The 15,055-nt window shown below is 43.8% G+C and overlaps 1 protein-coding gene across 3 annotated transcripts in view; it reads left to right on the top strand.

The window, feature by feature from the left end:
• FBXL7 (F-box and leucine rich repeat protein 7) overlaps positions 1-15,055 on the top strand; it is a 449,255-nt gene that overhangs the window by 424,895 nt on the left and 9,305 nt on the right. For all 3 annotated transcript variants that reach the window (XM_052659124.1, XM_052659126.1, XM_052659125.1), the window contains one exon: positions 10,829-11,440. In XM_052659124.1, coding sequence (XP_052515084.1) covers positions 10,829-11,440 — 612 coding nt within the window. The remainder of the gene's footprint in view (positions 1-10,828; positions 11,441-15,055) is intronic.

The raw sequence follows: 15,055 nt of genomic DNA, 5'->3' as shown, positions 1-15,055 counted from the left end.
ATGCTGCCTGTCAAAGACTTTCAATCTGAATCTTTCATTAAAAAAAGAAGATTAACAAATATTTAAAGAGGTTCTAAAAACATGCTCTACCATAAGGAGGATATAGCCTCACCTTTTGAAAAGGATAGTATCTAACAGTGGTACTTTCTTTCAGGGTGAATCATCTTAATTTCCATCAAAGAATAACTAGTATAAGGTCATCCCCCTTTGCCATTTTGCCGACTTTTAAAAAGTACTAAGAAGTCATTGTTTCAACACAAAATAAAACCATAAGGAGGTTGTGAATTACAATCCAGGACTCTGACATAGTTTCTAAGCTCACTTGATGTTTCATTGGGCGTAAATTATCTAAAAGATCCTTTCTAGATATTCAGCATTGAAAGTGAAATCAACCTGCTCTATAGATTCCTGAGAGGCGATTCTGTACATCAGTTCAGTTCAGTTCAGTCGCTCAGTCGTGTTGGACTCTTTGCGATGCCATGAACAGCAGCACGCCAGGCCTCCCTGTCCATCACCAACTCTCATAGTTCACCCAAACTCATGTCCATTGAGTCGGTGATGCCATCCAACTATCTCATCCTCTGTCGTCCCCTTCTCCTCCTGCCCCCAATCCCTCCCAGCATCAGGGTCTTTTCAGATGACTCAGCTCTTCACATCAAGTGGCCAAAGTATTGGAGTTTCAGCTTTAGCATCATTCCTTTCAATGAACACCTAGGATTGATCCCTTTAGAATGGACTGGTTGGATCTCCTTGCAGTCCAAGGGATTCTCAAGAGTCTTCTCCCACACCACAGTTCAAAAGCATCAATTCTTGGCACTCAGCTTTCTTCACAGTCCAACTCTCACATCCATACATGACCACTGGAAAAACCATAGCCTTGACTAGACGGACCTTTGTTGGCAAAGTAATGTCTCTGCTTTTGAATATGCTATCTAGGTTGGTCATAACTTTCCTTCCAAGGAGTAAGCGTCTTTTACTTTCATGGCCGAAATCACCATCTGCAGTCATTTTGGAGCCCCAAAAAATAAAGTCAGTCACTGTTTCCACTGTTTCTCCATCTATTTGCCATGAAGTGATGGGATCAGATGCCATGATCTTAGTTTTCTGAATGTTGAGCTTTAAGCCAACTTTTTCACTCTCCTCTCTCACTTCCATCAAGAGGCTTTTTAGCTCCTCTTCACTTTCTGCCATAAGGGTGGTGTCGTCTGCATATCTGAGGTTATTGATATTTCTCCCGGCAATCTTGATTCCAGCTTGTGCTTCTGTACATCTCGTCCGTTATATTTATGTCTTTTAGGGCAACATGGGTTAAAGGCTTCTTTAGCTGTGTGACTCTTCCCTTTTAGAAGAACTAAAGGACAAAACAGAATCCATATTCAAATCAGTGTGAGTCAAAAACTGGATAAATTGAAGAACTGGTCTTTAGAATTTTTTAGAATCTATTTGAGGCATAAAAATAAAGCCAGGCATTGGACTAGACTCCATCTTCTGATATGAGAGGACTCTCGACATCCTTGTCAAGATTTCAGGGACCAGTCACCAAGCTCTGCCCTTAAGAGGACTAATCCAGGTGACCGACAAAGCAGAGTTTTGTTCCTGGACAGAAATCTTACCCTTTTATTCTTCTTACGTTTTATTTCAAATTGGGGTATATTTGCTCTATAATGCTGTGTTAGGGAGGTGGGAGGGGGGTTCATGTTTGGGAACACATGTACACCCATGGTGGATTCATGTCAATGTATGGCAAAACCAATTCAGTATTGTAAAGTAAAATAAAGTAAAAATAAATAAATAAATAAATAAAATAAAATGTAAAAAAAAAAATATATATATATATAAAATGCTGTGTTAGTTTCTGCTGCACAACCAAGTAAGTCAGTTATATGTATACACATATCCCCTCCCCTTGGACCTCCCCCCCACCCACCCTATCCATCTAGGTGATCAGGGAGCACTGGGCTGAGTTCCCTGCGCTATACAGCAGGTACAGCAAGACCGCACTAGCTGTCTATTTTACACACACCAGTGCACATACATCAATCCCAACCTCTCAGTTCCTCCCCCTACACCCCGCACCTACGTGTCCATTCCCTACATCTGCATCTCTGTTCCTGCTCTGCAAACAAGTTCATCTGTACCATTAAGAAAAAAAAAAAAAAAGAAAGCCCTAGCTTTAATCTGATCTTGAGGGTGCCATGGGGCTTCCCAGGTGGCGCTAGTGGTGAAGAACCTGCCTGCCAATGCAGGAGACACGGGTTCGATCTCTGGGTGGGGGAGATCCCCTAGAGGAGGGCATGGCAACCCACGCCAGTATTCTTGCCTAGAGAATCCCATGGACAGAGGAGCCTGGCGGGCCACACTCCATGGGGGTCACGAGAGTCGGACACGACTGAGTGACTTAGCAGGCACACCCGCTCGAGGGTGCCGCCTTCTGGATGACCTCCAGGCAAGAACTCTTGGAGTCCTAAAGGTAACTTCTGGGTAAAATGCAAGGTTAACCTGGTCTGTATAAATTTCCGCCTCATAGCAACCAATACCTTAAATAAATTTTAGGGTGTGGATATGATGTGAACCACATTAAAAGAAAATATTTTGAAATCAAACAAGAAGAAAAAGATCCCTTAGATTGTATTTTTTTTTTTTTTTTCGCAAGCTAGGTTTTATGGATCTATTTTTTTAAGCTTGAGTTTAAGCTAAGAAAAGAAACTTTGCTTTTTATGGCAAGAATTCTGGAGCAGAAAGACAACTTATAATGGAAAGCATCTTGCACAAAAGTTTTGGTAATCACAGGGGGAAAATGCAGAGTAGCTTTGTAAATTTTGACTTTGAAAGGCCAATGTAATGTAAATATGACTTCCTAGAGTGTAAACAGAAGTGGTTTGAAAATAAAAACTTGTACAGAACAAGCAACTATCTCGTTAGAAGAAAATGTGTCTAATAAGCATGTGTGCATGAGATGCCTTGAATATTTTTGATACTGTGTTATAATTACCAAAGAGGCAGAATTTCCAGGATGTTTGCAGCCATGAGTAGGAAAGTACATAGGGTTTTTTCCCCTCAGAAAAAGACAGCTATACTTTGGGGTGTTCTTTACATATTTAAGAGCATAAAACATATCGTTCACACATATATCACATACTTGGAAATATTTTAAATTAATAATGGAGCAACAAGTTCTTAAACTTCGAAGAATTCACTGTCTCTCATTTTAGACAACAGATGAAAATATCAGTATTAAAAAATATAATTACATTTATTTGACATAATATCTCCATTGTAGGAAGTGAAAATTAGCCTCATTTTGAGAAAATTCAAAAGGTTTTGCTAAACATATTCTTTAATTCAAATCAAATATTCTTTCATTCAAATTACTGGGAGATTTTATATTTTCATTGTCCTTACCTTAGACTTCTGAAAACTGAAATTTTTTTCAGACTTGGACCTACTTTGCTCTCCTTTTCCAGCCTGGATTTTGTGTGATGCAGACACATTCTCAACAGAGTCTTTCTTTTCTCTCTCCCTAAAGGCTACAGGCTTTTGGAAAAGGGCAGGGTCTTTGCTGTGGAAATACTTGAATGGGGCTATGGTACAGAAAGGCAGTGGGTCAGGAACATTTCCTTTATAATCTGCGTGTCTCTGTGCTAAGTCACTTCATTCGGGTCTGACTCTGTTCAATCCTATGGACCCTATGGAGCCTGCCAGGCTCCTCTGTCCATGGGATTCTCCAGATGAGAATACTTGAGTGGGGATCCATGTCCTCCTCCAGGGGATCTTCCCCATCCAGGGATGGAACCCATGTCTCTTAATGTCTCCTACATTGGCAGGCTGATTCTTTACCACTAGTGCCACCTGGAAAGCCCACTTTATAATTTAGTCAAATGCAAAAACTCCTCCCTTCCAGACCCCACTGGGCACTCAGACAGTAGTAACCATGTATGTTAAATGATCCAATGAGTAAATGAATCGTCACTTTCTTTCCTGCCTGTAAATCTGTAATCCAAGAATCTGCAGCAGCCCAGACTACTGCATTTGAATACCCAATGTCTATTGCTGTGTATCCCTAGCAGTTTATTCTGTATATTTTCCTGCAGACATCCGTGGTGGGCATTTTTGTGTTATATATAAATTTGGGGGATATTTCCAGCTTCTCGATATAATTAGGAAAAACAGATAGGTCACAAAATACATGTCTTATTGCAAATAAATGGTTTGCTCATTTCTCCATAAATTACCCCATTCTGCTTTCATGACATTTACATGTGCTCATCTCTATCTTTCTTAGAGTCTTACATATTCATAATTGATGACCTCTTTTCCATTTCCATATTTATATGTAACTAAACATGCCTTTCTGCAGATTTTATAATGTTTTCATTTTGTACCTTTGTCTGTTTGTCCATTCTTTCTTCCATTCACCCACCCATCCTACCTACCATGAAGTAATTCATTGAGTATACCTTTAACTGAGTTCCCTATCAATTCATGTACTTATTATGGAAAAAAGTTTGCTCAAAGAATGTCAGCAGAATAAATAGCCATTTGGTAAATTTAAAAAGCCACCTACTTTTTACACTCTGGAAATTTTTCAGATGTTATGAAGATGTATTTATCTCCTAAGAGTGTGAGCATTCCTTGTCCTGGTATTTCAGGGGACATTGGATCTTCAAATAATTGATACAAGTGGCTGTTGCATACGCCGGTTTGCAGTGATTCTCGCCAAGAACACTGTGTGGGTGATACCTGCATCTCATGGCAATGTGGATACCATAGAAGCAACAGGGAAGGGAGGCTCCAAACAAGCTACTCTGTGCCATTTCATCATGATGCCCATTTCCAGTTATCGTAGATTTGACTCTTGACAGAAGCTTCTGGAAATGTATATTTCACTTTGTACTTTTTGCAAGGGCTTCCCTGGTGGCTTAGTGGTCAAGAATCTGTCTGCCAATGCAGGAGACGCAGGTTTGATCCCTGGGTTGAGACGATCCCCTGGAGAAGGAAATGGCATCCCACTCCAGTATTCTGGCCTGGAACATCCCAGGAACAGAGGAGCCTGGGAGGCTATAGTCCATGGGGTGGCAAAGAATCGGAGACAATGTAGCAACTGAGCACAGGCAGTTTTGCAAGGGCTACTTTTGCTACTCAAAATAATGCATCTCAGGGAAGAGTTCTTCCATATATTATCCATGCATCTCACCATTTGCCTAGGGGCACAGTAAAGAAAGATGTAACGTAATGGCTAATTTATATAAATGCATATGAAATATACAGTGTATTAAAAGTGGTGATAATATCCTCTCAGTTATTCTGTGTTGTCGCCCAATGGGACCATCTTACTGCTAAGCTAAGTGGGTCGATTTTGCCCTCAAGACATCAGATAGGTAGAAATTCACTTGGAGTAGGTATTCAGATATGAAAATATGTTCATTCCTACAAAATAGTCTGAATTTATACTCTGAGTTCAAATAAAGTCAGCTTTCTTTTTGCTTCTGTTTGTCTTGCAGTGTCATATAAGGACAGGAGAAGGGTTCCAAATTTCTTCCATCATCTTAATATTTATCTTTGATCATTTCCTCTCGAGTGTATGTCCAAGGATCAGCATCCTTGTTTCTAATCTGTATCAGAAAAAACAGAAGCTCTTGCCATTGTCCATTTAGCTGGCAGTCCTCTGAAAATGACACAGGAGAAAAAAATTGCATGCAAAGAGAGCACTAGGTCCTCCTGCCGGACTGTGTGCACATGCAGTACACGACTTGGCCGCAGACATGGTCCTCGTTTCGAATCTGAAGCCATACTCTCTTTTCCTGACACACATGCATTTATACTCTGGGACTCTTGATCATTCTGTAAGGAAAAACTACTTCTTGTTATTATACATCATACCTTGTGGCAATAGATGGCTCTGAGTCCCAAGGGGGAAGAGAAACTCTGTGGCAACTATGTGTATTTTATCCATAATAACATTTATTTCCAAATTAAAAATGTGTGTTTATGTGTGTATGTGAGCATGTGTTCAGTGAAAAAATATTTATATATTTATATTTCCTTATATATATAGAGAGAGAGACATAAAGTATCAAGAAAAGATACTTTATGACAACATCTGGGCATGAACATCTCTAGTTGTTATTTGTCTATAGAAAAATACCACAGACTGTGTGGCTTATAAAGAAGAAAAATGTATTTCTCACAGTTTTAGAAGTCCCAGATCAAGATGCTGGCAGATTGAGTATCTCTGGCGGCCCACTTCCTCATAAGTCTGCCTCCTCACTGTCACCTCACAGGGCGGAAGTGAGAGCCCATTCCTGGGGTCTGTTTTATGAGGGCCCTGAGCCGGTTCATGAAGGTTCTACTCTCAAGACCTAATCACTTCCCAAAGGCCCCACCCTCCATCCTACCATCACTTCAGGAGTTAACATTCACTCAGTATATGAATGTGAGACAGCTAGCAACATTTAGACCATAGCATTACTCATCATTCTTCATCCTTTTTCTAATTATCAAGTGCAGTTTATTCAATTACAATAGACTGTATCCTTTCAGAAATTCTCGGAGGACTTTTGACCTACTGTAGAATAAGCTTCCCTGGTGGCTTAGTGGTAAAGAATCCGCCTGCAATGCAGGAGACATGAGTTCGATCCCCGGGTCAGGAAGATCCCCTGGAGGAGGGCATGGCAACCCTCTCCAGTACTCTTGCCTGGAGAATCCCATGGACAGAGGAGCCTGGTGGGCCATAGTCCATGGGATTGCAAAGAGATGGATATGATTGAAGCGACTAGGCACGCACTAGAATAAGCACAAAGAACTCAAGAGAATCCTGGTGTGTGCTCTGGCAAAAGCAGACATCCAGCTCTCCTGGCTGAAATCTAGACTCCCCTGCTCGGCCCTGCTGCTAAGACCTGGAGGGGAGAGCCATTACTGTGCTCCTGAGCCTCCCAGGGCAGACTGTTTCCCACAGGTCTGCCAGAATGCCATCTCTTTATGAGTGTGGACTCCATTAATACCAGGACATGATTATTGGCAAAAAAAAAAGAAAGGGAAAAAAATAAATAAACTAAGAGCCTTCCTAAATGCACAGCAGTGCTAGGCAATCCCGATGTATTCCTGTGATCCAGTGCTGGGAGTATAAAAGAAAGATGAAAAGTGAATCTATTATAGACGCAGGTTTTAGGAATCCACCTCCACCCCCACCATAAGAAGAGTCCATTCCTCCAGGGCCCAAATCAAACTACACAGGTCTCCGCAGAACCGTTAAGCGTCTTTCTCTTTTAAGATGAACAGACCAGAGGCAGGCAGGAGAGAGATTTCAGAGCATTCACAGCTGCTAAAATGTCAGAGCTGAAAACCTAAGATTGTCCCTCGTCCCTGATCCAAAAGAAGTTGCTCAACCTCCTAAGAAAAATGGTAACTTTAGAGGCAATTCTAGGAGTTCATGTAATAATGGTTAGTACTGTGGTATCTTGGATGGCAGTTTTCAAACCCTTAATTGGTTTACACTTAAGGTTTTCCTTAAAGATGTACTGTTTATTTTAGCTGATTACAAAAGAGAGAAGTGCATATTTTTTTTCCTTATGAATGATTTAAAATGCGGTATGTATACCAGCTGGGATAGAAAAGTACATGCCAAGCTAGATATTAATCCTTTTTAAACATATAAATGCTTCCGTTCAAATCCAAGACATTAGTGTTCACCTACTATGTACCATAAGGCTTCCCTGGTATCGTAGTGGTAAAGAATCTGTTTGCCAATGCAGGAGGCTCAGGTTCAATCCCTGGGTCTGGAAGATGGCCTGGAGGAGGGCACGACAACCCACTCTAGTATTCTTGCCTGGAAAATAATCCCATGGACAGAGGAGCCTAGAGGGCTACAGTCCATGAAATCTCAAAAGAGCCGGCACGACCAAGCACACACAGCAGCAGTATGTACCACAAACCATGTCAGGCACTGCCAGGACACAAAGAAAAAGAGGATTCAATCCTTTTCTCAAAGGGGTGTGTAGTGTAGTAAAAGTTGTATCCATCATCTGTTGCCATGGGGGTGCTATATTACAAATCACCCCAAACCTCAGTATTCCAGCTCACACATCTGTGGTTCATTTGGGCACTTGTTGACTCCAGCCCGGTTTGGTTGAGCTTGGCTCTAAGCTGCAGGTTGGGGCCGCTTTTGTCTGCTCATCTGATGAGGTAATGGGCTTCTCGTCATTCTAAGGTCGGTGGACCAAATGAGGATGTTCTTCCCGTGGTGATGATAGAAACAGGTGGGCAAGCCCAACCACACAAATGGCTTTGGGCAAATCACATCCCCTAAGATTCGCTAGCCAAAGCACGTCACATGGCCAAAGCCCACATCACTGGACTGAAGAAATATACTCTACCTAGGAAGACTGCGGAATCACATGACAAAGGATATGAGGGCATAGGCAGAGATGCAAAAGTGAGAAAAATAATACAATCAAGCAATAGAGAAAGATAAATTCACACTTGCCTGTATAAGGAAGGGTGGGGATTTCAAAAGGGAAGGAATTCATTTTATCTCAAAGACAGAAAGGAACTATTCTTAGTGAAGTGAAAGTCGCTCAGTCATGTCAGACTCTTTGCGACCCCATGGACTGTACAGTCCATGGAATTCTCCAGGCCAGAATACTGGAGTGGTATTCTGTGAAAGGGTAGCCTTTCCCTTCTCCAGGGGATCTTCCCAACCCAGGAACCGAACCCAGGTCTCCCACATTGCAGGAGGATTCTTTACCAGCTGAGCCCCAAGGGAAGCCCAAGAATATAGGAGTGGGTAGGCTATCCCTTCTCCAGCAGATTTTCCGGACCCAGGAATCAAACTGGGGTCTCCTGCATTGCAGACAGATTCTTCACCAACTGAGCTATACTGCTGCTGCTAAGTCACTTCAGTCGTGTCCGACTCTGTGCGACCCCATAGACGGCAGCCCACCAGGCTCCCCCGTCCCTGGGATTCTCCAGGCAAGAACACAGAAGTGGGTTCCCATTTCCTTCTCCAGTGCATGAAAGTGAAAAGTGAAAGTGGAGTCGCTCAGTCGTGTCCGACCCTCAGCGACCCCATGGACTTCAGCCCACCAGGCTCCTCCGTCCATGGGATTTTCCAGGCAAGAGTGCTGGAGTGGGGTGCCATTGGAAGCCCAACTGTTCTTAGAGAGGGCGGCAGTTGCACTCAGTCACAAAAGGTTTGGTACTTCAAGAGGCAGACAAGGTGTGTCTGTAAGTGTATGGGGCTGAGGGAGGGGCAGACAGTAATTCAAAGATGCTCCAGGAGAAAAGTGGTGACCTGTGTAGGGCATCTTGAGTGTTAGGTCACAGAGAAGTAAATTTAAAAGAAAACATAGAAAAAGATCTATCAATGAGAAAACTACAAATACACAGCAGAGATGTCCTGTGTCAGAAGTTCTATGTGTTATTACCGGCAGTTCTTTGAAAAGACAAGTGTTTGAATGAAAATTCCCAAGATACAAAAAGTGAAAAAGCACACAAGGATAGAATTTTTGTTTAGGTCTTTAGAGCTATAATTAGAGCTGGAAGTGACTTAGAAATTATCTAGACCAATTCATTTATTTCACAGGTAAAGAATTGTGTATTTTGGAGGTAAACTCTCTCTGTCTCTCTCTCTCTCTCTCTCTCTCTCTCTCTCTCTCTATATATATATATATATATATATATACATAAAATATATGTGTGTGTGCATGTGTGTGTATATATATATATTCACACATGTGTATGAAATATATAAACATATTTAGAAAGAATAAATGTCTTCCTAAATGAATCTATCCATCTAAATAAGTAAAATGTATAACATACAAACATTTATATAGTGCCAGAATAAATTCTTCCATATATATATCAAGGTTGGGGGAGGGATATGAAATGAGCAGACTTCTTAAAGCAGCATTCTAAAGGTCTCTCAATCCCTCATAAATTTAAAAACCATTTACTTCTTCATCAAGTGACCTTTTTGGTTCCAAGGAACAAAAGAAAGTCACATTATTCAAATGCAAAGGGAAGAATTATTGATAAGAAAGAAAAATAAATATTGCCACAGATACTCGAGGACTGCAAATACCATCTGAAGTGCCTAGTCTAACAGAGGAAGGAAGCAGGGTGGCTCTCCAGAACCCAGATCACAGAGTTTGGGGGACCATTATCAAAAGATGGGGGGGGCGGGTGGAGCTGGACACTAAGGGGCAGGTGAGGGCAAAGATAGCTAATGCTCTCTCCCCACTGACCAGTCTTCTCCTTTGTAAAATGCATTCCTCTGCTTTATAAATGAAGCGTAAGCATCTGCCTAACCAGAGTAAATCAGCTTGTGTTCACAATATATGAGCTTTCTTCTCCCAGTGTAGAAATAATGAAACTTTGGAGTTGTGCCCTTTAGATAATCACCGTTAATGTAGATCAGAGGTCAGCAAACTATAACCCTGGAGCCAAGTCGGCTGATCTGTTTTTACAGAACAAGTTTTATGGAAAAATAGCCAGGACGGCTGGGCTCGTTTTCGTGTTGTTTATGGCAGCTTTTGCACTAAAACAGCAGGACTGAGTAATTGCAACAGGGATGGAACCCAGATGGCCTGCAGTGCTTCCACTATTTCTTATCTGACCCTTTAGAGATAGTTTGCCCACCCCGGTGGAGATAGTGAAGAATTAGCCCTTTTCTTAATGGGGATAACTTGCATGGGCGCTTGCTTCCAGTGACACGGATTGAGCCCGCGTCTGCCCAGGAAGGATGTCAGTGGACAGGGTGCCACCTCCCTGCCTCCTCCCGCGCCCCGCCCCGTCCATCCTTAACCCTTTGTTCTCTGTCCTTTGCCAGACTCCGACCTGAGCATGCGCACACTGAGCACGCCCAGCCCAGCCCTGATATGTCCACCCAACCTGCCGGGATTTCAGAATGGAAGGGGCTCGTCCACCTCCTCGTCCTCCATCACCGGGGAGACGGTGGCCATGGTCCACTCCCCGCCCCCGACCCGCCTCACCCACCCGCTCATCCGGCTGGCCTCCAGGCCCCAGAAGGAGCAGGCCAGCATCGAGCGGCTCCCGGACCACGCCATGGTGCAGGTCTTCTCCTTCCTGCCCACCAACCAGCTGTGCCGCTGCGCGCGCGTGTGCCGCCGCTGGTACAACCTGGCCTGGGACCCGCGCCTCTGGAGGACTATCCGCCTGACGGGCGAGACCATCAACGTGGACCGCGCCCTCAAGGTGCTGACCCGCAGACTCTGTCAGGACACACCCAACGTCTGTCTCATGCTGGAAACCCTAAGTGTCAGTGGCTGCAGGCGGCTCACGGACCGAGGTCTTTACACCATTGCCCAGTGCTGCCCGGAGCTCCGGCGGCTGGAAGTCTCCGGCTGCTACAACATCTCCAATGAGGCAGTCTTCGACGTGGTGTCCCTCTGTCCCAACCTGGAGCACCTGGATGTGTCAGGTACGTGGCCATCCGTGGACCCTTCCCAGCGCATCCTCCCAAAGCAGGAGAGGACGCTGACACCTGGGAAAGGTCCCTTTGTGATATTCAGGGCTCAGCAGGGTGACTCTTCTTCCTGTAAAACTGTCTTTATGGAACGATGATTCTGGGGGCCAGAGGTATCCCTTTTGTCAAATAATGTCAACTTCTTAGAGGAGTTAGAGGCATCTTATGTCTGGCAATTCAAGTTAGTGTGCCTTTTGTGTTTTATTTCTTGATGTGAACCTTTTAAAAAGTCTGCATTGAATTTGTTACAATATAGCTTCTGATTTATGCTTTGGTTTCTTGCCCAAGAAGCATGTGAGAGCTTAGCTCCCTGACCAGGGATGGAACCTGCATAGGAAGATGAAGTCTTAACCACTGGAGCAGCTAGGCAAGTCCCACAAGTTAGTGTGACTGTCAAGTGTGTCTTTCCTCCCCATAATTCTCAAAGTAATTTCAGAGCAACCATAGATAGGTGGTGGTGGTGGTAGTCGCTCAATCATATCTGACTCTTTGAGATTCCCCTGGACTGTAGCCCACCAGGCTCCTCCGTCCTTGGAATTCTCCACGCAAGAATACTGGAGTGAGTTGCTGTTCCCTTATCCAGGGGATCTTTCTGACCCAGGGATCGAAGCAGGGTCTCCTACATTGCAGGCAGATTCTTTACCATCTGAGCCAGCAGGGAAGCACAAACCATGGATAATGGGATCTAAGTATCTAATCACGGATAAATGAGAGCCAGCTCTCTAGCTGAAACGGAAGTAGTTTACAAACTGACCTGACATCCACTGGTCACTGTCACATGGAGCCTGAGAGCTGTGTTTAAGCTGATTCTGTGCTGTGTCCTGTGGTCACCATGGCTTGAAATTTTGCAGACATTGGGAAAAATCCATCATGGCTAAGAGTCTTCTCATATTTCACTCCTACCCTCCCTCAGCCTTGGGTTGCTTTTGCATCTTTTCTCAAGCAATATTCTTTTATTTCCCAAACTTATTTATTTTAAATTGAAGGAAAATCATTTCACAGTACTGTGTTGGCCTCTGCCATCAAGCAGTATTCTTAATTACAGAGTGCAAGGGTAGGGCCCACCAAGTGAAGCCTTTGAAAGTGAAGTGAAAATTGCTCAGTTGTGTCCTCTTCTTTGCAACCCCATGGACTTATACAGTCCATAGAATTCACCAGGCCAGAATACTGGAGTGAGTAGCCTTTCCCTTCTCCAGGGGATCTTCCCAACCCAAGGATCAAACCCAAGTCACCCGCAATGCAGGTGGATTCTTTACCAGCTGAGCCACAAGGGAAGCCCAAGAATACTGGAGTGGGTAGCCTTCTCCAGAAAAAGGTCTTCTCCAGCAGATCTTCCTGACCCAGGAATCGAACCAGGGTCTCCTGCATTGTAGACGGATTCTTTACCAACTGAGCTATGAGGGAAGCCCTTTAGTGCTTTTTTCAAAATGAAGGAACTCCCAGCATGGCTGCTTTGCTTGCAGACCTCTCACAGGCAGGAAGAATTAAAGCCCAGACTCGCACTGAGGCGCCAGACGGGGATCCAGCCAGACTAACAGCCTTTCTTTATCTCATCCGCTACCCAGTCAAAAGACGCACATTTGAGAGGCTGGAGTGTGTGAGATGCAACTGGGAGTTAAAGAAATGAGCAGCGCGAGCCACAACCTCAGGGACTGCTGGGGAGGGGTCGAAAGTAAAAACCACTGAACAGGCAAAGAAATAGAGTTGGGGGTTTACCAGCATCTGAGGTAAACGATATCCTCTAACAAAACCTGAGGTAAAAGTCAGCTCTCAGAGCTCACTCTCTCTTTTGAAAACCGACATCTGAAAATATTTCCGATGACAGTCAATTATTTCTCGTACATTCTTTCCCTGCTCCCCTCCTTGAGTTGGCTCCAGCACAAAGCCATGGAAACCGTATGTTCAGTTAGTCGTGAGCAGCTGTTGGCATAAAGAAGCAGGAAACGAAGAGGTTTTCTTACATTTCCCCCCTCCCCCTCCCCGCCAAGGAATTCTGGAAAAAGAAAGCATTATGATGCGGTGGGAACTAGCTTCAAAAGTCTGTGATTTGGGACAGTTCACAGCTTTCCCTAGATGTCTTTTCTCTTCTTAAAAAAAAAAAAAAAGAACAGGGGTGGGGGAACTAAGGGATTGGATTCTTTAACATTCAAAGGTTCTGAACCCTGTGGGCCTCTTTTATAAACACCTCATTTTCTTTTATTTTTCTTAGATTAGAAAATGACTCCGTTTTGGAATCCCCATCTTTGTTAAAGGGGCTCCCCCCCATGCACCCTCAGGACAGGCTGCAAGTAAATTGCATTTTGTCTTTGGACTTCTTTCGAGGTTCGGAAATGCAGAAACTGCTTGGGCTGTTTGGGAATGGAAATTTCTGGGCTTCTAGCTTGAGTGAGTGGACCCTGCTTGGCCCCTGTGCTAACCGTTATGTATCAAGCTTCTCCCTATCAACCTGACCTGGATATCTGTGTAAACAAAGACTGTGTAAACGGGGGAATCTCTAACTTACTGAGAGCACAGAATTCTAGATACTGGCAGGAATGGTGGTGGGTATTTTCAGGTAGATGAACTCAAACGACCCAACAAGTCATAAGGGTGGATTTGTGTCACCACCTCCGAACGGTGCCCTCCAGTTCTGAGGGAATCTAGAAACTGTGATTTCACCTGCACTTATTCCCCCTTGGTTCTCGCAACTAGCCTCTGACAGTGGCCACCTTCTCAGTGGCAATATCCTTGCCACTGAGTATAGAGCTTGGCTGATCTAGAGCTTAATTTCCCCAGAGAACATGAGACTGCCCTTCCCATCCCTAGCATGCCCGCCTTGAAAGTTATCTTTAAAAGTCACTGAAAGTTACTATAACTAGCCCTAGCATTTATTCATTATCACTTATTACCTTTTATTAATGTTTAGTCATGGTTCTCCAGGGCTTCCCTGGTGACTCAGTGGTAAAGAATCTGCCTGCTAACGCAAGAGACGCGGGTTCAATCCCTGGGTGGGGAAGATCCTCTGGAAAAGGAAATGGCAACACATTCCAGTATTCTTGCCTGGAGAATCCAATGGACAAAGGAGCCTGGAGAGCAATAGTCTATGGGGTTGCAAAGAGTCAGACACAACTGACTGACTAGACAACACGGTTCTCCAGAGAAATAGAAGCAACAGTGTATGTGTGTGTATATATACATATATGTATATACGGGCTTCCCTGGTGGCTCAGAGGTTAAAGCATCTGCCTGCAATGCGGGAGACCTGGGTTCGATCCCTGGGTCGGGAAGATCCCCTGGAGAAGGAAATGGCAACCCACTCCAGTATTCTTGCTGGAGAATCCCATGGACGGAGGAGCCTGGTGAACTACAGTCCACGGGGTCGCAAAGAGTCGGACACGACTGAGCTACTTAGCTTTATATGTATATACATGTGTGTGTATATATGTTCCATATATATGTATGGGACAGTTACATATATATGAGGAGTTTTATATATATGTCCCAGTTATATATATATATATATGTCCCATATATATATATATATATATATAGAGAGAGAGAGAGAGAGAGAGAGAGAGATAGATTACCTGC

This window comes from Budorcas taxicolor, chromosome 20 (assembly GCF_023091745.1).
Source record: "Budorcas taxicolor isolate Tak-1 chromosome 20, Takin1.1, whole genome shotgun sequence".
In the NCBI taxonomy this organism is placed as follows: domain Eukaryota; kingdom Metazoa; phylum Chordata; class Mammalia; order Artiodactyla; family Bovidae; genus Budorcas; species Budorcas taxicolor.
Note: the sequence above shows the minus strand (reverse complement) of the source record. Positions and strands in the feature narration are given on the sequence as shown.